The sequence below is a fragment of the Otolemur garnettii genome, unplaced genomic scaffold, assembly GCF_000181295.1.
Source record: "Otolemur garnettii isolate 467f Iridium unplaced genomic scaffold, OtoGar3 scaffold00001, whole genome shotgun sequence".
Taxonomy (NCBI): domain Eukaryota; kingdom Metazoa; phylum Chordata; class Mammalia; order Primates; family Galagidae; genus Otolemur; species Otolemur garnettii.
In genome coordinates, this window is record NW_003852396.1 from 57,609,908 (window position 1) to 57,631,802 (window position 21,895).

General features: G+C 42.3%; 1 protein-coding gene across 1 annotated transcript in view; it reads right to left on the reverse strand.

The window, feature by feature from the left end:
• MPPED2 (metallophosphoesterase domain containing 2) overlaps window positions 1-21,895 on the reverse strand; it is a 175,242-nt gene that overhangs the window by 110,765 nt on the left and 42,582 nt on the right. The window contains exon 2 of the mRNA XM_003781205.2: window positions 20,873-21,054. Coding sequence (XP_003781253.1) covers window positions 20,873-21,054 — 182 coding nt within the window. The remainder of the gene's footprint in view (window positions 1-20,872; window positions 21,055-21,895) is intronic.

Genomic DNA, 21,895 nt, shown 5'->3' on the forward strand with positions numbered 1-21,895 from the left:
CGGGTCCAGGCTGGGGATTCGAACCCGCCACCTTAGGTGTACGTGGCTGGTGCCTTAGCCGGTTGAGCTATAGGCGCCGAGCCAAAAGTAAAAAACTTTAGGATGAAAATAGGAAACAAAACGGTAAACATAGTATTCTTTTTTTGTTTTGGGTTTTTTTTTCAGTTTTTGGCCAGGGCTGGGTTTGAACCCGCCACCTCTGGCATATCGGGCTGGCTCCCTACTCCTTTGAGCCACAGGCGCCGCCCAGTAAACACAGGATTTTAAGATGTTATTCAAGGCTGTCTCAGTCAGTGGTCAGGCCATTCTACACTGCTATCCCCTGAGTTATATAGCAAGTCATACCAAGTGTATTCTATTATAGGAAAACAGTAGGTTGTCCTCCTCAAGGTGCCTTGTGAAGATGTGTCATGGCTAGACCTATAAAGCAGACGTCGCTGATGGCCGACTCAAATCCTCACCCAGCTGTCCTCGACAGCAGAGCCCCCAGGTTTGCTCATGTACTCATGCTCCCCAGGAAGCCATGTGCTCAAGACCCTGGTGAGTGTATTTTGATTAGTCATTAAGTCTATTTATTTCCCTTGCCAGCGACTGATTTAAGGAGGTGTACGTCACCTAATCCTGCCCAGTGAGACAGAGAGGGAGTCTACTGAAGGGCTACTAGGAAATGGTCATCACTTACACAAAGCAACATACCGGAGGAAATGATCTCTTCCACTGAACACTGTTTTATCTTCATGCTATGTCTAGAACTTTGGCAGTCACTCCCCAGTCTCTGGGGAAAGGCCAACAAGTCAGACTAGAAGAGAGGAATACTGGAAGAACTTGGGTTCCTAGTATCATCCGAGCCCCTGAACTACCAGATCCTGAAAAATGCTCCATGCTCATACTTCTTGTTAAACAAGATAATAAATCCCCTGTTGCTTACACTATTTTGTTTCTTGCAGCCAAAACCCTCCTAACTGATTTAACTATGTTTACACTTCCACAAGCTCAATTAATAATGTCTCGGCCAAACAATGCAACCTTGTGTATCTTCTACTCCTCCTTCAAACAGATTAGTAATTAGTAATCCTGATTGGATTTGCTGCTGCTGAGTATCCATCCTCTGGCATGGATACTCAGAGTGCCTATAAATACAAATCAAATGAAAATCAAAACAGTGACAACTATGAGATTGAGAACCAACACAAATAATAGGTACATCAGACACTGTCCTAAAAAAACTTCATACATTAACCTACTTGATTCCCACAGCAACCAGATGACGTAAGAACTATTATTCCCTCTGATGGATATATGGAGTCCACAGAGGCCATGATAAAAAGAGAGTGGACAAGAATGGTCTGAATCTGAATGTTTAACCACCTGCTTGGGAGATTCTGATGAGCAGTCAGGTTTAGAGATAAACCAAAATCATGGTCATTTCAGGAATTTTCTACTAGTCAAAAGTCTGGATGGGCCCTAAAGAGTTAAAGAAGACATCCATTTTCACTATGGTAATTTTCTGTTTACCACAGTCAGACAGCATGAATGTGACCAAGGATGAGTGATGCTATACCAGGAACAGCAAAGGCACAGTAGGTGAGTAAACACACCCCTTCCTGACAGCAAGGCAGACATTACCAGTCAATCCTAACCCCTCCCCCGAGTCTGAACAAAGGGCGTCAGGGAGTCCCTCCCAACCCATCAGAGCTGGCAATCCTGATGAACTCTCTGCAATACCTGCACCTAAAGCCCCTCAGAACATGAGCAAAAATTAAGCTCACTTCCTTATAGAAGAAAAAATATATAAGGGAAAAATAGTGTGTATTCATTTCCCAGATACTCTTTTGGTATATCCAAGTATTATTATTATTATTATCAATATTATTTCTATAGCTCTTCATTTCTTGTTCGTAAAGGGCACTGGCATAAATGTTCGCTGAATTTAATTTAATTCTCTTCTACTGCTCAGGCCAAAGGATGTAGCATTTCCCTAACATGAATATTAAACTCCGCAGAGCCCGGGAAAGACTGGAACCAAAACAGTTAATTAGCAAGTCACCAAGGCTGGTGGCAAGAAGCAGGAGGCACAGCTTAGGAAGCTGCCCATTTTTCTTGCAATAAAGAAAATAAAGACAGTCATTCTAAGAACATTTATTAACCCCCCAGTATGCATAATTGCCATCAGATGTGGGTCTGTCAGTCTCGCATTAACATAAGCTACCGCGTCTTGGCTTTCAATGGCACAGTAATGCCCATGATACTGTAGATAAGTGCTAACGCTGGAATTTTGAGAACCAAGCCCTGTGTCCACCAAATGCTTTTAAAAGAATTTCACTCTCAAGGGTGGCTTGCCCAGAAGAAATTCATTTCGTTAAAAAAAGAAAAAAGAAGAAGAAAGAAAGAAAACAAGGAGGCATTCAATTGAGCAAGCATTTTCTTAACTCATTTTAAGATAATCTCTTACATTCACCAACAATTTCTCTAGTGGGTGGAAACAAGGAAGGGGACTTTGTATGGGTTGGCTGTGTGCTTCATTCTGTATTGGCGGGCGACATAAAATAATGGAATGGCGATAAAACAAAAAAAAGAAAGGCTTTATAGTAGTCAGGACACGCCAACCAATTTTAAATTGAATTACACAGCCTGCTAATCTTTATGATGGGATAAAATTTCTTTCAACATTATGCATTATACTAAAATCTGCAGCACTTTCCCCTCCCCACTCCCCCCCTCCACTGCCTCCCCAGTAACAAAGCTTCTCTGCAACCCCCCAAAGCATTGTTCTTGTTAACTGGGAAGGCAGGGCATGGCTCTGTGCAAGATCTCATTTTTATAGCTATTGTTAGTTGGTGTGTGTGTCTATTTCCCACTAGGGCATATACACACAGTATCATGAACACTGGGCATATTTTTCTAATAGTATAAGCACAATTTTTTTTAAACAAGCTAGATCCAAACATATGTATATGGCAAAAGAGATTTTTAAAACCAACAATATTGAGGAGCTTTGTTAAATTTTACAAATATATATGCAGGGCACCTATTTGATGAAACTACCACACTTTAGAAATTCTGAGCTGGCCAAGTCTAGAAGCGTAGTAACCCTGCTAAGGTCTTATGTGTGTCTGGGAGGTATCCTTGCTAATTCTGGATGTTCCTCACTGTTTAGGGTACAGAAAGGGTACTAAACACAGACAGCCTCCAACTTCAACCCATCTAGCCCTGATGAGAAGAATGAGGGTAAGTTTCTTGATCCTTCCTCCTCCTGGGAAAGGAAAAGGAAAGGAAGGCTCCCTATTTACCTTAGTAAAACCATGTAAAAACTATTTCCAAGAGATACAACCTTTCTTCAAATTTCAGCTCCTTTCTGATACTCCGTATGATGGAATCTTACTCTGTGATGCATTTGGCTTATTTATGACACAAACGAAAGACATACCGAGGTACACCGTCCTGAGAGCAACAAATTCATTTCATCACTCCACTGTACATGTGACTTCTTAAAAAAATCATTTTTCAGGTAGGCAAAGAGACCGTGCAGTAGAAAAGACTAAGAACTACTAAAAGAATTCAGAGCAAATGACAAGTTACAGATCAGTTACCAAGGTCTGTGCAAGGTTTCTGTTTGGCATCTTTCTAGATATCCTAGACATTCTGTTAACTCCCAGTCCCCAGTCTCTGTGAGACCCTTAGTGACTGCTTCCCAATATGCAATGACCAATAACAGTCAGTGGCTGTCCCAGTAGACCCCTGTGCACTTTCGCTCTGTGTACAGCATCCCGGAGCCATGGGCATTTTCCTCCAAACCAAGTTATGCCAGCTGTGCTTTTCAGCAAAAATTACCTAATGTGATTATGTATCACTTTAAAAATCATAAGCATCTACAAGGATTCTTCACTCAGACTGTTTCACCAGCATCTTTACATTCTTACTCACCCATAAATAAATAAACAGGTACAAAAGTAAAATGAATTTTAAATAAAGATGGGAAATTCCATCCGTGATTTACCCAAGAAAGACCGTAATGATCTTTAATCACTGTTTCTGTATTCAAAGGCTCTGGTGCTGCCTCAGAGAACAACCAAACACGCGTATCGCTAGGCTTTAAGTTAAAATACAACCATTTAGCTCTCTGGTTATCATTTGTATGATCTCTCACGTTAGCTGACTTTGTGATGAACTGAACACTTTTCATTCCCTGTCGCACCAGATAAGAAGGGTTTAAGTGGAGCCGGAGCTGGATATGCACAAATGTGTGGAGAGAAAAGTCCTTCCAACCCTCACAAGGCCTTTTCAAAGAACAGAACCACCAGAAGAGAAGCTCTACAAGCCCTATAAAACACATACACGCATTTCTAGTTTCCACCTATTTTTATAGGGGAAGGATGAGTTTACTCACTTTCACAGCACTAACTGCACATGTTGAAAGATTCACTTTTGAATTCAAACACACTCTCTTTAGACTCTATGTTCACTCTACTCCCTAAATCCCAGCTTTCTATGAAGAGTGGATTCATAAAATGAAGAATACACCATGAAAATACTGAAATACCAGTTAGGTTTTCTAAAGCCACCCCTAACTCTTCAATTTATAGCTAACTGATCCAGCATCCTCACTAATTCCACTAGTGCTATTATTATTACTACCACTAACAGCACCATCACCACTTCTAGAATTAATATAATGCCAGTATGCCCTTGGTTCATTAACAATTCCAAATTGTGGCGACAAAAGGAGATAAATGCATGGAGCTTGGTAGGGACTGAATCTCAAACAACTGGGTAATGTGATTAATTTAAAGTCAGTAAATACAGAACTTCCCAAAATTGTTTGCCGCATTTTACTGACAAATTAAAGCTCAGAGGTTGTATATTTATAATTAGATGTCTGTCCTCATGGGCCAGCATAGTCTCTTCCACATAACAAGGACATTTACTTACCAATTGTATTTCCAAACAAAAGAGAAAAAACACACAGAGAGAAAAAGTGAAATGCGTATAAATGGCTGAGAGAAGGGAGACTACATAGCTTAATTTCATAGCTTTACCTTGAAATTATAAGAAAAAAGTATTGTTTATTTTCTGCTCCTGCAATTTCAGTAGAATTTTTAAAAATTCTGGGAAAAATAAAGTTGGCTTCCATTTTATGACGCACTTTTGTTCCTGCTATAACATTTAAATCTGATAGATCAATAATGCATGTGTATAGTTAGCTACTTAATTATTCATTCTGGATGCACTAAAGATGGTTTTAAAACAAATTCCAGAAGTGAAAAAAGGGAGGAAACACACACAGCAAAACCAAAATTAAAAGTCATTTCCCCTCCAATGTAATTCTGTTATGGAACATCATAAAAATATCCCTTAATTCTCAAAATTTGAAAGAACCATTTTGAATAAGGCAATTTATAATTTTTTTTAAAATCATGTGTGTTTGATAGGCTATGACAAATGCTAATATCAAATGTCCTAAATACTTCCCTGACACTTTTAGATAAGCAAGTGAGAAACAGCATTTTTGATTTAGCTTGATTTGGTTTGATTTTTACAACCAATGGCAGCACAGAATTCTGGATCAAGTTCCGGACTAGAAAAAAATCGTTGAAAGCGAATGATTAAGACAACTGGCAAAGTTTGGAAAAGGTCTGTAGATTAAATACTAGAAATATACAGATTTATATTTCTTGATTTTGGTCATTTGTAGTGACATCACGTAAATGAAAATCCATGGTCTTAGGAAAGACTCATTGAAATATTGAGGGTAAAGGGCATGAGGTCTGTACCTTAGTCATCTATGCTTCAGGAAAAAATACACATACACACAAACACATACACTAGAAAGAGAGAAAGAATAATAAAACGAATTAAACATTAACAATCAGAGGATCTGTGTGAAGGGTCCATGGGTGTTCGTTGTATTATTTTTGCAACTTTTCTGAAACTTGAAAATTAAGTATTAAAAATGTGAATTAGAAAACATTAAGCAACTGGGGCTGTCCATGGGTGTGGTAAGTGCTGTCCACAGATAATGTAGTGGAGTGTCCTCGGACTCCACTCCACTTCGGGCTCCGAGTGCTGGTGGCCTGCCCTGCTTGCGGGAATGGCTGTATTGGATTATGGGGACGGTGCTGCAGTTACGTCCTTTTCCCTTTCATCTTCCTTGCAGGACTCCAAGTGAGAATGGGGAGGGGAGCTGATGATTTGCCGCTCATCTCTGATGAGTACTATATTATTTGCATCATAATATTTTCATTTCTTCCCTCTGCACCTAATGCCACGTTGACAGCAAGGTCAGCTAAGTTACTATAAGGGATTTTTAACGAAAACAATTATAAATTTAAAATAACTGTGTTTAAAGCATTTAGCAGTCACTAGGGTCAAGTGATTACAGCAGTTACAAGCCCCATGGGACATGTTCACACCAAAACAAAGTGAATAAATTACCTCAGCTGGCGCATGTAATCACTAAGTGACCACAGGGGTCAGGCAGAGTAGAACCCTGAAGACTTTCAGGCAAAACCAATAATGAAAATTTATCAGTCAAAGGGGGAGGGGGCGGGGGCGCCAAGAATTAGTGAGTCAAGTGATAGACCGGCAGCAGAACTGACTCTCCCTGGAGCCTGGAGGGCCAGGAGAACGGCGTTCAAAACCCAAGGGATGCTGGAATCAAGATTCCCGGCAACGACATGCAGGCAGGCTGCACGGAGGCAGGGCGGATCAAATGGAAGTGATCTGTGCAGTGTCTCAGCAAGCTGGAAGCCATGCCGAAGGGCCCCTTGGTATAGGTATGACTGTCCTTATCCAGAAACCTGTGGCAGAGTCTGGAAGCACATTCAGAGGTTTCCCATGTAAGGCAGGGAGGTCTGGGATAGGATGTTAACAACGAAATAATAATCTTCAACATTGACATGGTATTTGTCATCTTCCAACAGTGTTCCTGAAACTCCACCCTCCCAACTCTGGGATCATTTCCCCACTGTAGACAACAGGTGGCTGATGTTCAGGGAAGCAGCACACTTTGTTCATGGAAACACAACCAGGAAAGGAGGAAAACACAACGTTTATTGAAGGCTTGCTGTTCACCAGAGACTCTGCTGGGCGTATGCTCTCAAGAGACTCATAACCCAAAGAGAAGACCGGAAGCCCTAAAAGTAACGTGCACTGATGAGCTGGACACGGTACGGAGGGAAGGAAGGGATGACCACCCTCAGGGAGGCCAGGGCCAATTTCATAAAAGGGGCACCCTCTGAATGGGGCCTGAAAGAATGAACAAGAGTTTGCAGAAGAAATGAAACAAGACCGGCAGGCAGGCCGTGGGACGGAGATGAGCAAATATTCGTTATTCAGCAAAAATCAAGCAAGTGTTTACTAGGCACAAGGCACCCTGCTTGTGACCTCATCGATGACCCCTGCCCTCGTGGCCTCGTTTCCATCTCATCCATTCACTCAGCACACAGTTTTTGAGCAGCCCCTATGGGTCAGGCTCTGCTGAAGGCAGAGGACACAGTGGTGAATGGGACAAATCCAGACTCTTTCAGAGATTGCATTCGGTGGACGAAAACTGCCAGTGAGTAAAAAGATGGAGAAATAGGTTAAATCAGAAGACCTCATCCAGGAGGTGGCATGTGAGCAGACACCGACAGACTGGGTGAGTGGCTAAGGACAGAAGTTCAGGGCGGGAACAATCTCGGGCCAGAAAGCCACTATGGTCAAGGAGAGAAAGCAGGGGAGGAAAGGACAGGACACGAGTCCAAGGAGTGAGGAAGGGGCCAGAGAAAAGGACAGTGGGGAGTGAAGATGAACAGACAGGCGGGCACAGTGGCTCATGCCTGTCATCCCAGCATCCGGGAGGCTGAGGCACGTGGAGTGCCTGAGCTCAAGAGTTCGAGACCAGCCTGAGCAAGAGTGAAACCCTGTCTCCACTAAAAATAGAAAAAACTAGGCAGGCATGGTGGCTCATGCCTGCAGTCCCAGCTACTTGGGAGGCTGAGGCAAGGGGATCACTCGAACCCAGGAGTTTGAGGTTGCTGTGAGCTTGATGACACTACGGCATTCTCCCCAGGGCAACAGAGTGAGACTTGGTCTCAAAGAAAAAATAAATAAATAAAGAAGATAAAAATATTCCATTAAAAAAAAGGACAGATTGCACCAGCTCATGAAAAGAGCTCTGAAGGCCACAGGAGACTCTTTTCCCTTGGTTTATGGTCCCTGAAACGCATCCCACAGAGTATCGTGGGTCTATGAATCAAAGGTCTCATGCTTCCAATTCTTTATCAGTAAAAGTGAAGATAACATCATTGACTAGCTTCGGAGTGTGGTGAGGATTGAGTGAGCCCATAGAGGTAAAGGCAGACAGTAGTGGGTGCTCAGTAAGTTAGTTATTATTATTGGGTGATTCCAGGAGAGATGAGGGCAAGTTGGGGCTTGGCAGTCTCTCTAGGCAGCATGGAGGGGCTGGCAGACGGGAAGGAAAGCTACCAACGGGAGTTACAGTCAGATGGAGGAAGTTTAGGTGCCTGGGTTAATGGTACTGCAAGTCAGGAGGGGAATTTTAGAAAAACAAGCAGTATTTGGAGGAGATATTAATTCAGTCTGAGATAGTACTGGTTTTTGAGGTGTCTATGGACCACATATGTCAAAACACCTATTCTATTAAATGCAAGTATCTGCAGAGACAATAGACAGATATAAAGATAAAACCTCAAAGAATCAGAATAAGCTCCAGGATTTTTTTTTTCTTTTCCTTCTTAGAACATTAAGATTCCTTGGCCTTTCTTTCTTTCTTTCTTTTTTTTAATTAAATCATCACTGTGTACATTAATGCAGTCATGGGGTACAGTGTGCTGGTTCTATATACAATTTGAAATATTTTCACCAAACTGGTTAACATGGCCTTAGTGTCATTTTCTTAGTTATTATGTTAAGACATTTATATTCTACATTTAGAAAGATTCACATGTACCCTTGTAAGATGGACCATAGGCATGGTCCCACCAATCACCCTCCCTCCACTCATCCTCCCCACTTCCTTCCCCTCCCCTCCCTCTCCCCTTTCCCCATATTCTTGGGCTATAACTGGGTTATAGCTTTCACATGAAAGCTATAAATTAGTTTCATAATAGGGCTGAGTACATTGGATACTTTTTCTTCCATTCTTGAGATACTTTGCTAAGAAGAATATGTTCCAGCTCCATCCATGTAAACATGAAGGAGGTAAAGTCTCCATCTTTCTTTAAGGCTGGATAATATTCCATGGTGTACATATACCACAGTTTATTGATCCATTTGTGGGTCAATGGGCACTTGGGCTTCTTCCATGATTTAGCAATTATGAATTGGGCTGCAATGAACATTCTGGTACAAATATCTTTGTTGTAGTGTGATTTTTGGTCTTCTGGATATATACCTAGTAGAGGAATTGCAGGATCAAATGGCAGGTCTATTTTTAGTCCTCTAAGTGTTCTCCAGACGTCTTTCCAAAAGGAATGTATTAATTTGCATTCCCACCAGCAGTGTAGAAGTGTTCCCTTGTCTCCACATCCACACCAGCATCTCTGGTTTTGGGAGGCTCCCAGATTTCGATATGTAGAATGAGCACAGGATAAGAAATGGCTTCACAACCAGGCGGAAGAGAAAGCCCCAGGTGGTCGGCCCTCCTCTAACAAATCTGCAAAACTGACCACGATGTTTAAACTCTCTGCATGCTAGCTGCCTCATTTATAAAGTGGGAGAAACAATACTGACAATCAGAGACTGGATGCCAAATTCAGGGATATCACTCTCTTGTCCCCTGTGTCTCCGTGTCTACCACAAAGCAGGACCTGGCCTGTGGAAGACACTTCGCATATACACTAATTACCTTCTAAGGATAAAGTCCCTCCATGTTCTGGGATAGAAGGATCTTGCTCTAGGTTTTAGGATGACAGAGTTTGAGGGCTTCTATTTTTCTCTTTAGACTGGAAGGTTTGGAAAAATCAAGGACTTTGTTGGTTTTTAAAGAGTTCCTTTTAAAATTTTATTTATTTTAAATAGCAATATAATTTCCATACTGTAAAATGGAAACAGGTCATCCTTTTAAGGAAAAATGTTTATGTGACTTTTCTGTTACGCTGATGAAGTAATGATTAATATCTGTCTTGTCCATGTCTATTTCTCTTTAAGAGATTTCAGAAAAGGAGAAAGTCGGAAGCTTTAGACCTGAAAACCGAACACTGGAGTCAAGGCAGTGACTGTGCCTCTTGTGTTGGCTCCAATGTAACCCAGTCTGTCCTTGCACCTTTGTGGGTCTCCATCCATCCATCAGTAAGACAGGGAGAACACTGTCTGCTCATAGCAACTTCCCAGGAGCAATCTAAGTATTAACGATCTCACATCCCCAAAGGTACTTGGAGTCCTTTGGAGGAAGGGTGTCATATAAGTTAAAGGGATTATAATTAATGTAATTTAAGAAAATGGCTGTCTATAACAGAGAGGATTAGGTTCACACAGATCACAAAAGACCTGGCCATCATGTCCTCAGGTCACTAATGACCCTTTCTAATGAAACCACATACAATCTTACTTGAGTATATTCAACTATGCTGTGTTTGGGTTAATTTCTTCCCCAAGTACTTAATTCTATACCCAAACTGAACTATAAAGTTGATTTTGTCCCTATTGGAAAAATTTACTTTAATACAAAATAGACCGTGAATTAATTTACTTAGGAAAAAAGATTCTTGATGTAAGGAAGACCAAGTAGGTCAGTGTGGATCACGGTTATTTGTGTTAAGCCAATATTCCTTTCCTATGCTATTACGGACGAGAAAACAGGATGCATTACAGCCACACGATAAAACATAAAGGTAACTCACAGAGGTCTGCTGAATCCTAGAATTACATACTGGAAGAAGAGGAGGGAGAATGGAAGAAGTGGAAAGAGGGGGAGGCAGCTGCCACAGCCACCTAATTGAATTCCTTAGAAATGAAAGAGAAGCTACTGAATAAATGAAAACTCTAGGTTAGAAACTGGGAAATCCAAGCTAAGAATCAGAACCTGAAAAGTACAGAATGTCAGATATCATCTTGGCGAGCAAACTGAAGATTAAGAAAGTCCTTTAGCAGTGGGGAATCGGGGATCTGGGCTGTGGAAACTGCCCGGCACATCCTCTCCTGTAAGTCATGGGAAAGTCATTTATATGCCCTTCCTAAAGCCGCCTGCCTTGACTTCCTTATTAGACATTACTATTAAGTAGTCATAAACTGCTAAGACTATAAACATTCCAGTGAGGCTGCGCCTGTTCAAATCCTTTCTGAGACTCTTCTTTGGGAAGCACCGGGCACTTTCCTAGAGAACAGTTAGTTACCTTGTGTCACATCTCTTTTTTAATCCACATGGCATCTCCTACCTTACCCAATTCACCAGCTCCAGTTCCTAATAATTTCTGATTGCTTCAAAACCTCACAAACCTATGGGTAAGACATACCTGGAAAGTATTCTGTGTAAGAATTAAAAAACTAAATTGAAAACGGCCCTTGATAACCTGGCGAAAGACTGTGCTAGAGTTTGTAAGACAGGAGCAGGTGGGCGCCGATGGTTTCCGGAAGGAAGGGTAGTGACCCTGCAGGAGAGAGAGGGGGGGCCAGAAAAAACACGGGGAGCAAGAAGGAGACAGCAGGAGCTTGAGGAGAGGAACAGAGAAAGGAGGGGCCCAGGCCCGCGTGTGTGGGGGTCAGACTCTCTGGAGTGCAGAGGAGAGGTAGGTCTGTGTCAGTGCGGTCCGGCGTGCTCAGAAAGGGAACAGCGTCAGGTTTCTGGTGGCCAGGCAGGGTCAGCGTGCTCACCCTTTTCTCTGCTCCACAGAAAGATGGAGTCACCAGCCTGCAGGTCACTGTGGCCAGAGATTATAAGGCCATTTTCCCTGAATTCCCCCGCTCCCCACGTCCCTCTCCAACTTCTGCCCTCCCAAGGAATAAAGGAAATGTACCAACAGAGCAGAAAAAAGGGGTCACAGCTGGACAATGTAACAATAGCAAATAACATTCACTGCCCCTTCACTACCTGTACCCACTGGGTATCCTTTCTCTTACTGAACCTCACAGCAGTCCTTGGAGGTTAGATATGCTAAGTATTAATAATTCTCCTTTTACAGGAGAAGAAATTGAGGATCAGAGAATTAACAATGTTGAAACCAGGACTTAAACAGAGGCAGACTAAATCCAATACTCATGCTCTTAACCCAATACCATACTGTCCTTTACAGCAAGCACACATGGACACACAGACCACCACAGGAAAAAAGCCGCTGTCCACAGCAGTTACGTGTGAACTTCAAGATACATTAGCAATCGTAATTTTCTTCTGTACCATTACTTACATTTTTTGACAATGACCATGTAAACTGTCATAATTTGAAAAAAATAGTTGATAGTCATTTTTTATTTTTATTTATTTATTGATTGATTTTTTTTGAGATAGAGCCTCAAGCTGTCCCCCTGGGTAGAGTGCCGTGGCATCACAGCTCACAGCAACCTCCAACTCCTGGGCTCGAGCGAGTCTCCTGCCTCAGCCTCCCAAGTAGCTGGGACCAGAGGCACTCGCCACAACACCCGGCTATTTTTCAGTTGCAGCCGTCATTGTTGTTTGGTGGGCCCAGGCTGGATTCGAACCCGCCACCTTAGGCATATGTGGCTGGCACCTTAGCCACTTGAGCCACAGGTGCTGAGCCGATAGTCATTGTTTAGAAGCCCCTTTAAAGTATAGAAATTTGCTTCCCTTGAAGATACTCAAAAATATGTGATAAAAACTCTCAACTACTACAAACCAAGAATGTTAAGGAGAAATCATAATTTTTATGAAGGTAAAGTCGGTAATACATCATAACAATTTTAAAAATAAATACTGTTTGCTACTTGGGAGGCTGAGGTGGGAGAATTGCCTAAGCCCAAGAGCCAGAGGTTGCCGTGAGCTGTGATGTCATAGCACTCTACCGAGGGTGACAAAGTGAAACTGTCTCTAAAAAAGAAAAAATAAAAGGATAAAAAAAAATACTATTTGAAGTTACAATTCTTGGACTATATCCCATGGATATAATTAAGAACATCTGCCAAGAGGGCAAGAAGGCTGTTCATCACTCCAGAGCCCTTAATAAGAAGAGAATGGACATACTTCAGGGGTCCAGGAATAGAGATCTGGCTAAATAAATGAGAGGCCATTCACTCAACAGAATGCTCGGCTCACACAGAGCAATATGTGGGAATTTTTTTAAGTTACAAGACAGTATGTGTAGCTTTATTAAGTTTTTAAAAAATGGTCATAAAAAAACCCTCGAAGGGTGAAGACTTCCTGTTACTGAGGATATTGAAAATAGAAATAAAAAGCAGAAAAATTTCAGAACTGCTATACATCAAATGGGAATTACTCTGGAGATTACAGAGGAATGTGTATTTTCTGCTTGGCATATGTCAAATATTTGAACTTTTATAATGTATGTGTATCTTACAATGAAAGTATCCTCGGAAAAAATTACCTTGGCTATAATTACTGATGTTAAAAAATTTCATGATTTAGTAAGAGAAAAATGATTAAAGCCAAGTCCTCCTGTGAGCTCTCTATTTTAGTAAAAAAAATATTTGTGGCTCGGCGTCTAAGGCGCCGGCCACATACACCTAAGGTGGCGGGTTCGAATCCCCAGCCCGGGCCCGCCAAACAACAATGATGGCTGCAACCAAAAAATGGCCAGGCGTTGTGGCGGGCGCCTGTAGTCCCAGCTACTTGGGAGGCTGAGGCAGGAGACTCGCTTGAGCCCAGGAGTTGGAGGTTGCTGTGAGCGTGATGCCACAGCACTCTACCCAGGGTGACAGCTTGAGGCTCCGTCTCAAAAAAAAAAAAAAAAAAAAATATTTGTGTGTGCATGTGTATCAACAGAAAACATTCTATATGAATCTACACTAAAATATTGACACATTGTCTCTGTTCACCAGGAACTGTGTTTTCTTCTTTTGACTTATCTCTGGCCATAAGCTATCAGAAATGAACCTGCAGGACATGTATTATAAGAATCAAATAAATAGCTCCAGGCATGAAGGTTTTTCCCAAAGACCAGCACCAAAACTTTGGGCCAATACCAAATTCACTGGGAAAGGAACACAGTCTTCTGCAAAGGGCAAAAATTGATTTGCGCGTCCGCAATCTGGGATGTTTGTTACAGTCACACTCTGTTATCACCGTGACTAATGCCGGGCTCCCACACAGATGAATAACCCTCTTCTGGAGAGTTTCCTCAGCACCATTTTCATTCTAGGCCTGGAGAGAATGAAGCTCAGAGCTCGTAAGGGACAACCCAAGCCAAAGAAAGGCCATAATTAAAAGTTCATGGCGCTGCTCATGTGTATTAAAAGGGATTTTTGATTGACTCAATTGTTAGATATAAACTTTAGGCTGAATGAAGAGACCACCCGAGAGTCTTGACTTTCTAAAGGGACCTAAACATCAACAGCAAAACCTTCTGAAGTATTTCTGCACAGTACAGAGGAATCACTAACCACCGCCAGTGGGATGTTGTAAATTCTTTGAGGATAAAAGAAAAAAGAAGACAAAGGGACTATACATAAACTACATATATATGTGTGTGTGTACATATGGCACATAATATTACATGTGTGTTTTAAGGCAAGACAGTTATTCTAAGAACCATAATTTTACCCAGGATATGGTCACTCCAGCAGGGAGCTGGACGTATAGCACTACACATACAGTGGGCTACATAATTTTAAAGTTTGGGCCCAAAGTGTAGGCAGAAAAAAAAAATCTTAAACCTTTAGGTTCATTCATTCACTCAGTGATTCAAAAAACACTTGCGGGCACTGACAATGTTCCAGGTCCCAGGTGTTGTCTATCTGGGAAGGAGAGATAAGTAAACAACGGCCTCGCAGCCGTGGGAAGGGCTACCCAGACATGCGACCACCGTGTTAAGAGGAGCGACCAGCTATGAAAGAGAATCTGTCCTAACGGAGGAGTGAGTTCTCCTGGAGGAGCAGGTCACTCTGGGAAGTGGGATCAGGGCTTGTAAGGGGAAGGAGGTGTGAAGGGGCAGGTTGCATTTGAAGAATAGGAAGAAATGGAGTGTCAATGTAATTGAATGTTGAAGATAAAAAATGGGCATGTGCAAATGATAAGGCCTTCTGCCCATCTGTGCGGCATCTGTGGGGACGTACCTTACACAAGAAGAAGGCTGCCAAAGCTCCTCTGCAGATGAAAGCTCTAGGCAGGGACTAAGGTGAGCAAACAGTGGTATAAAAAAAGGCCTGGGTGTGAAGAGCACTCTGGCCCACGTGGAGGAAGACCACACATGGGAAAACGCCTTGCAAAATGGACGTTTAGGGAGAGTAGTATTAGAAGCCACTGCATTTCAGAATTTACCAAAAAGCATAGAAGATAATCACATTTTTAACTAACAGCTACTTCCTATAGTTCACAAGTTTATTTTGAATCCAAGACTGTGACTGGGACCTATTTTTGTCAAGATAAAAGAGAAAATACCGTGGCAGGGTCCCAGGCCAGTTTACTGAAGCCTCCTCATGACTCAGTTAAAATATTAATGGGATAATAGGAGTTAACAGTCACTCTAAGGAGTATTTCCCTGGAAAAGGGTTTGCTGTGTTTCTTTGCCACAACTCTGGCAATAAGTCTTTGGCGATAAGAAGTCCCCTGCCGCTCTGACCCTGGACAGCAGCTGAGTGGAGAGAGGTGCAGGTTATGGGGGAGGATAGAGGACTGGGGGGTCTGATCAACCAGCTTGCTGAGAGGTAGAAAGCAGGGGCTCTAGGGGCTCCTTCAAGGTGGCAGTTTTAGGGATTTAAAGTTTCATTTCCCAACCCATGGCAGAGATTTGGTAGAAAGAAGCCACTGGAGCAGTGGCTGCAGCTGTTAGAATATCCTGATCATTCATAATTCAAGAGTTCATAAGTGCGAAAGACTTGCCCAAGGGGATAAGATTTCCAGGTCCTGCCATTGGTTACTCATTCAAGGACTGGTACGATGAAATGCTTATGTGATAAGGCAATGTAGGCTATTTCCCAGAACTTATGTGACCGGCTGCCTCGTGTGTGTGTGTGTGTGTGCGCGCGCGCGCGTAGATGAGGTCTCTCCCTGTCATATGTCACCTAGCCTGGAGTGCAGTGGCAGGCTTGTCACTCTCTGTAGACCCCCAAGTCCTCAGCTCAAGTAATCTTCCTGCCTCAGCCTCCTGAGCTAATACTATAGATGCTCACTACCACACCCCGCTAATTAAAAAACATTTTTTTAGAGACTGGGGTCTCACTATGCCGGCCAGGCTGGTCTCAAACTCCTACCCTCAACTCATCCTCCCACCTCCGACTCCCAGAGTGCTGAGATCACACATGTGAACCACCATGCTCAGCCTTTAGTGTTCTTTCTGAGTATTTACTCAGCTATAAATCACTATCCCTGAAGCTGTCCACACCAAATGGTGAGAATGCTCCCCCCTCACAGAGAAGCCCATCAGCCAACTCATGGGTAAAGGCTGTACCACAAAACAGCTTTTGCAAGAAGCAACCCCACCTAGATGCTGAGCGCACGTATGTGTTTTAAGGAGAGGCACTTATCCAAAGAACCATGTTTTACTTAGGATATGGTCACTCCAGGAGGGATCCCAGGTCCTAGACCAGCAGTAGAGAATACTAAGAAAATACACTTGGGACTTGGATTCTAATGGACTTAAGTTCAAATCCTGAGGTTACCTTCTAATTGTGTGATCCTAAGTAAGTTAAGTTCACCAAGGTGCATAGTTTCTTCAAGTAAAAGAGATGCTAGTAATACCTTCTCCACAAGCCATTGTGAGTACTTTCTGAATGACACCTGCAGCTGGGGGGGGGTACAGACTCTCGCTCTCACAGACGATACACATTACTACTTATTACTCACCCCTCCTGCCCTGTCCACATTCTAGTCCCAGTTTGGCCATCAATTATCTGAGAAACGTGGGCAATTCACTCCATCTCTCCTCCATTTCCGCTTCTATCAAACTGGGAGATGGGACACTGGGGCCTCCGAGGCCTCTTCCAGTCCTGACGCTCTGTCCCCTTCATGTCATTGTTCACAGGAAGGCTTGCTATTTCAGAGCACCCTCACGTGCTGAATCCTTCAATGCCCAGGCCCAGTCCCTCTTAGTTTCTGCCTTCCAAACCTACATCCCACTGGCTCTGCTATCTCCTTCTACACTGTATATTGAAAGTGGTCGACAGGCAGATGCTGTTCTAAGAATGGTGTGAGTTATATCACAGAGTATAATCTCACAGCAACCATGGAGTACATGATGATTGTGGTGCCAATTTTCTAAATGAGTAAATCGAAGCTCAGGAGTTTAAGAAACTTACCAAAGGTAGCAAATTCAAAGCTGGCTCTTTCCAGCTGCCCATGGTCACTGCATGCTATCCTCCCTGCCCATCCTTGGAAGGTGCCTGGTTTGAGTTCTATCTCCTTATGACGCTGTGCTGTGCTAGCTGATCTCATAAACTACCTTGTCTTAATAGCTTTCCATGTCACACATGCCAGGTGATATAGGTACACGTTAATCAGGGTCTGTCATCCCTGAACCAACAGGGAACACATGATGGAGTTTCAGGCCTCGTAGTTGGTAGGCCAGGGTGAGATTCAAGATGGGCAGGGTTTAAACACATCTCTCAAATGTGTGCGATATTAGCAAATGGCCAAACTACTAATCAATTTGCACATGAAGCTAGCAGAAGCTACAGCTTTACTTTCAAGCTTTCGGATGCCCAAGCCTACTTGTAATTATCACAGAATGATAAAGAAAACAAGCTTGTGCTCTGAAGTCAGCCAGCCTCCGGTTTACGAGCTGAATGTACTTAGGTAGCTCACTCAGCCTCCTGAGCTTCTTGTCTACCAACTGATGGCGGGTAAGTTCACCCAGCTGAGCTCCAGATTCCTCATCTGTAAAATGGGGGCAGCGGTAGCAACTTTAGAGGGAGGTTAGAGGTATAGAAGGAGTGCCTGGCCTGCCACAGAAATAGATCAGTGCAGCAGGACAGGAGAGTAAGGGAGCATACGGGTCAGGGGGTTTTTCAATAATCAGGGTAGTCTAGATTAGAATATGAAGATGGAAATCAATTAGAGATTCTTTGGATTCTAAAAGCCTGCCAAATCTGTGAGATCCATGCCTCATGGAGAGTTGTATGACCTTGTATGGCAAAAGCTCTGGACTGATCTGACCCCTGACTCCACACTGCCAGGCTACCTGGTGGCCGTTGTCAAAAGCCCCCTTTTCAGGTGAGTGGTTCTTGATTGAGCCAAGTGGTAGAGTGTAATCACACACCACCTCTCACCCTCGGAGCCACAAGGTTGCCCAGGTAACAGGGACCTATACGGGGCTCTCTCAAGGAGACCCCAACTTCTCTACTCATATTCCAGGGGCTCCCTTGGTCTCTAAGTCTCAAATTCTGTGCCCCATGCTGAGACTTCTTCCTCCTGCCTCACCAGACCAGAGGGGAAACGAGAAAAGAAGGAACTGACCCTGCAGCTGGGCCTCAGCATTTTACTTCTTTATCATTTCATTTCCCTGGTTACGGCACATTTCCATTTATAGAGCACTTTCCCTTATAAAATCTCCCAGTGTTTACTTCTAATCTACTAAATAATTTCTCTGACCTCTTCTTGTTTTTACCCTTTAAATATCCATGGCTGGTTCATTCACCACATTCCCCATTCAGTTATTAATGGCCCACAAAAACTTACTAGCAGCAATCATTTACTGATTAATCTGCACAACAGTCCAGAAAGTATTAAGCCTTAGTTCTGCACAGGGAACCCAAGGGGTAAGGAGAGGTTAACTCCGTTGCCCAAGGTCAGCGGCTAAACAAGACTGTAGCCAGGATCAAACCCATCTAGCATTTCTGTAAACTTCCCACAGTGCTCTTCCCTTTCTTTAAAAATCAACATTTTCAACATAGCTCAATAATTTGTGCTGAGACTTCACTGTTACAGATAGTTTAAAACTGTCAAAATTCACCTCAAGACAATTTTAGCTGCCAGTAGTTCCGAGATAGAAGTTGCTAAAATAAAGAGATAATTGTATTTGAAAGAAAATGTTACAGAGGCAAAAAAAAACCGAAGTGAAAAGATCTGGAGTACACCCAGCTCTGCCACAAGGAGACCGAGAAAGTCACTTCACTTCTCTACATTTGTATTCGTTTCTAAAAATGAGATTATGCTAAAGGATCTTTTAAAATCTTGCTGTTTTAAGTAAGATAACCGAATACCTACTAAAACAGCACAAAATATAAAAGCGCTAACATCCAGTGCTGCCAAGACTGTGGTAAAACTGATTCCTATACATTTATTCACTGTTAATGAAGCACAGTTACAACGCCCTTAGAAAGCAAAATGCCATAATGAAGGGTACACAGCAAGAACCATCATGAATTTCAGATCCTCAGACCTAGTAACGTAACTAATACCCAGTGTTTCGCTCTAACAAATACATTAGTGGAAGCCAGAAGACACAGACACACAAAAATGCACAGTCCAGGACTATCTATCAGAGGCAAAACTGACATCAACTTAAATGTTCATTTGTAAGAGGGATGTCTTATTAAATAAAGGCGTAGCCAACAATATAAATGCCGTGTCGCTATTAAAAAGGAAAAATATGAAAATTATGCAAAAATATTGGAAGTCTTACCAAAAAATACTATTAAATTAAAATAGCCAAAAATCAAAGAGCAGACATGTACTCTGATGTCAATTACATAAAATATGGACAGATGATCAAGGTGGTATGAATAATCAAAATAGTTGTGTTATCAGTTAACCTTAGTGCTTATTTAAAAAATATTTTCACGTCTTTAATGCATACTATTAAACACACACATTAACACATACTTTTCCACATACATTAACACATACGTTTTATCATTTAATCAAAAATTTTAAAATTTCCCAAACCCTGCATTCATTTGCTGGAAAAGAAACTTTTTAAGTTTCTGCCTTCATCTCCCGAGAAATTTTTATTGGTACCATGTTATTCATGACATTATTCTTCCAGAGTGATTTCTGCTCTTTACTGTATAATTCTTTAGTGTCTTTAGAGATTCTAAAATCTCAGAACACTTTCTTTCCCTCCCTGATGAAGATTCTTAAAAAAAATCTGTCTCCTAATCTAGGTATGAATAACCCCACGATTGCCTGGTAATGCTAATTGTGGGCAACTGCCTGACCCAGGATCCAACAATTTGTAGCAACCCTGACCTGTGAGTACTTCTAAAGCAACCACAAACTTGCTGTAATATTATCCTTTTTACAGTGCACAAGGCACTTTCCTATCCCAGGTTTTCAGAGCAGCAGAATATCTTATCTTTCCAGGGGTCTTAGGACACCCTCCAGTTTACTTAGGAAAACTGCTCCCAAGCAGACATGTGCTATAGGGATTTTGCTTCATACAAGGACTTTTACATCCTCTTCCTTTCTTAGAAATGTTCCCTTCCTAGTAGGGCATTTGTACATCTTTGCTCTTAATATCTGGGAAAGATTACAGAGCCAATGAATTTAAAATATGATTCTAGGTCTTCTGTGTGCCAATGAATGCCCTCATTAAAGCAGAATGAGTGAGATGAGATCGTTTTCAAAGCTTTCCATCCCTTTGCCCCAGAGCCACCAAGGCCAGGCACTGAAAGGATGCACAGTAAAATTAAATATCTAAAAAATTCATCTTTAATTAACAGAATTGGATTAAAGCTAGACACCACTGCGTATCATACGAGAAATGGCTGAGCTGGCTTCCAAGTGTTCTAATTCAATTAGGACGCAGTGAGTGACACTCGGACGGGAAAGGTTAATTGGGGCCGCCAGAACGCAATCATTCCTTACCTAACCAGTCATTAAACTTCTTAACCTCTGAGGGCAGTCCCAGCTCGGTGAAGTCGCCTGTGTGGAGAAGGATGTCCCCATAAGGCATCTGGATACCATCTGTTCTGGAGTGCGTGTCTGAGACGCAGACAAACCGCGTGTGGCCCGCCGGCTTTGGAGTGTCATATGGGATGGGGTCGACCCTAAAGTAGACATAACAGATCCCATAACAGTTAAACACACCAGAACCCTCGCAATTGTCATCGCACATACACATCGACTGTTAGCCGTGAACTCACCCAAACTGACGCAAAGGCACAGGGCCCACTGTAACCAAGGGTAGCTGGGATGGAAAGGGGACCACTTCCCCCATCTACAACCCCACTGGGCAAATTCAAAAGGACTGACTTACCTGGTAGGAAAATTAAAAGGAAAGAATACCTTTACATGTTGCGCTGAAATAACCCAGGAAGCTGATAGAGTGATTAATGCTCAAGTTTAGGGATGTAGAACCCCAACTGGGGAAGTAAAATTATGCTCTTTCTCTCTCATCATGCTCCAATTGATCCCACTACTCATTAGGAAATGGATAACTAATTTATTCCTTCTTAAACATGCATAACTTAAGCAATGAACTAATTTACAGAGAGCAGTCTGCACATGCTCGGCCACCATTCAACACCTGTAGGGTCCTTTTTCTTGCTAAGAGATTCACAAATCAAATTGTAGGGAGGGAAAATGATGCCAAATGATAGGGCTGCAAATATATGTGTGTGTGTGTGTGTGTGTGTGTACCATGTATAGATACGTATACATGTATATATATGTATGTGTATATCTGATCTTATAAGAACTTCGTCAAACTCATTTTTACCATGAATTATCTCCTGCCCAGTTACACCTTAGGTCACTTACTGAGAATGCTCACATGCCTTGGGCAAAGATTCTATTCAGTACAAAGAGTAAGCCTTGGAACAGCCATGTGTATATCTACATATGCATTAATATATGTATAGTTTTAGAGACCTAAGCACTGTGAAATTA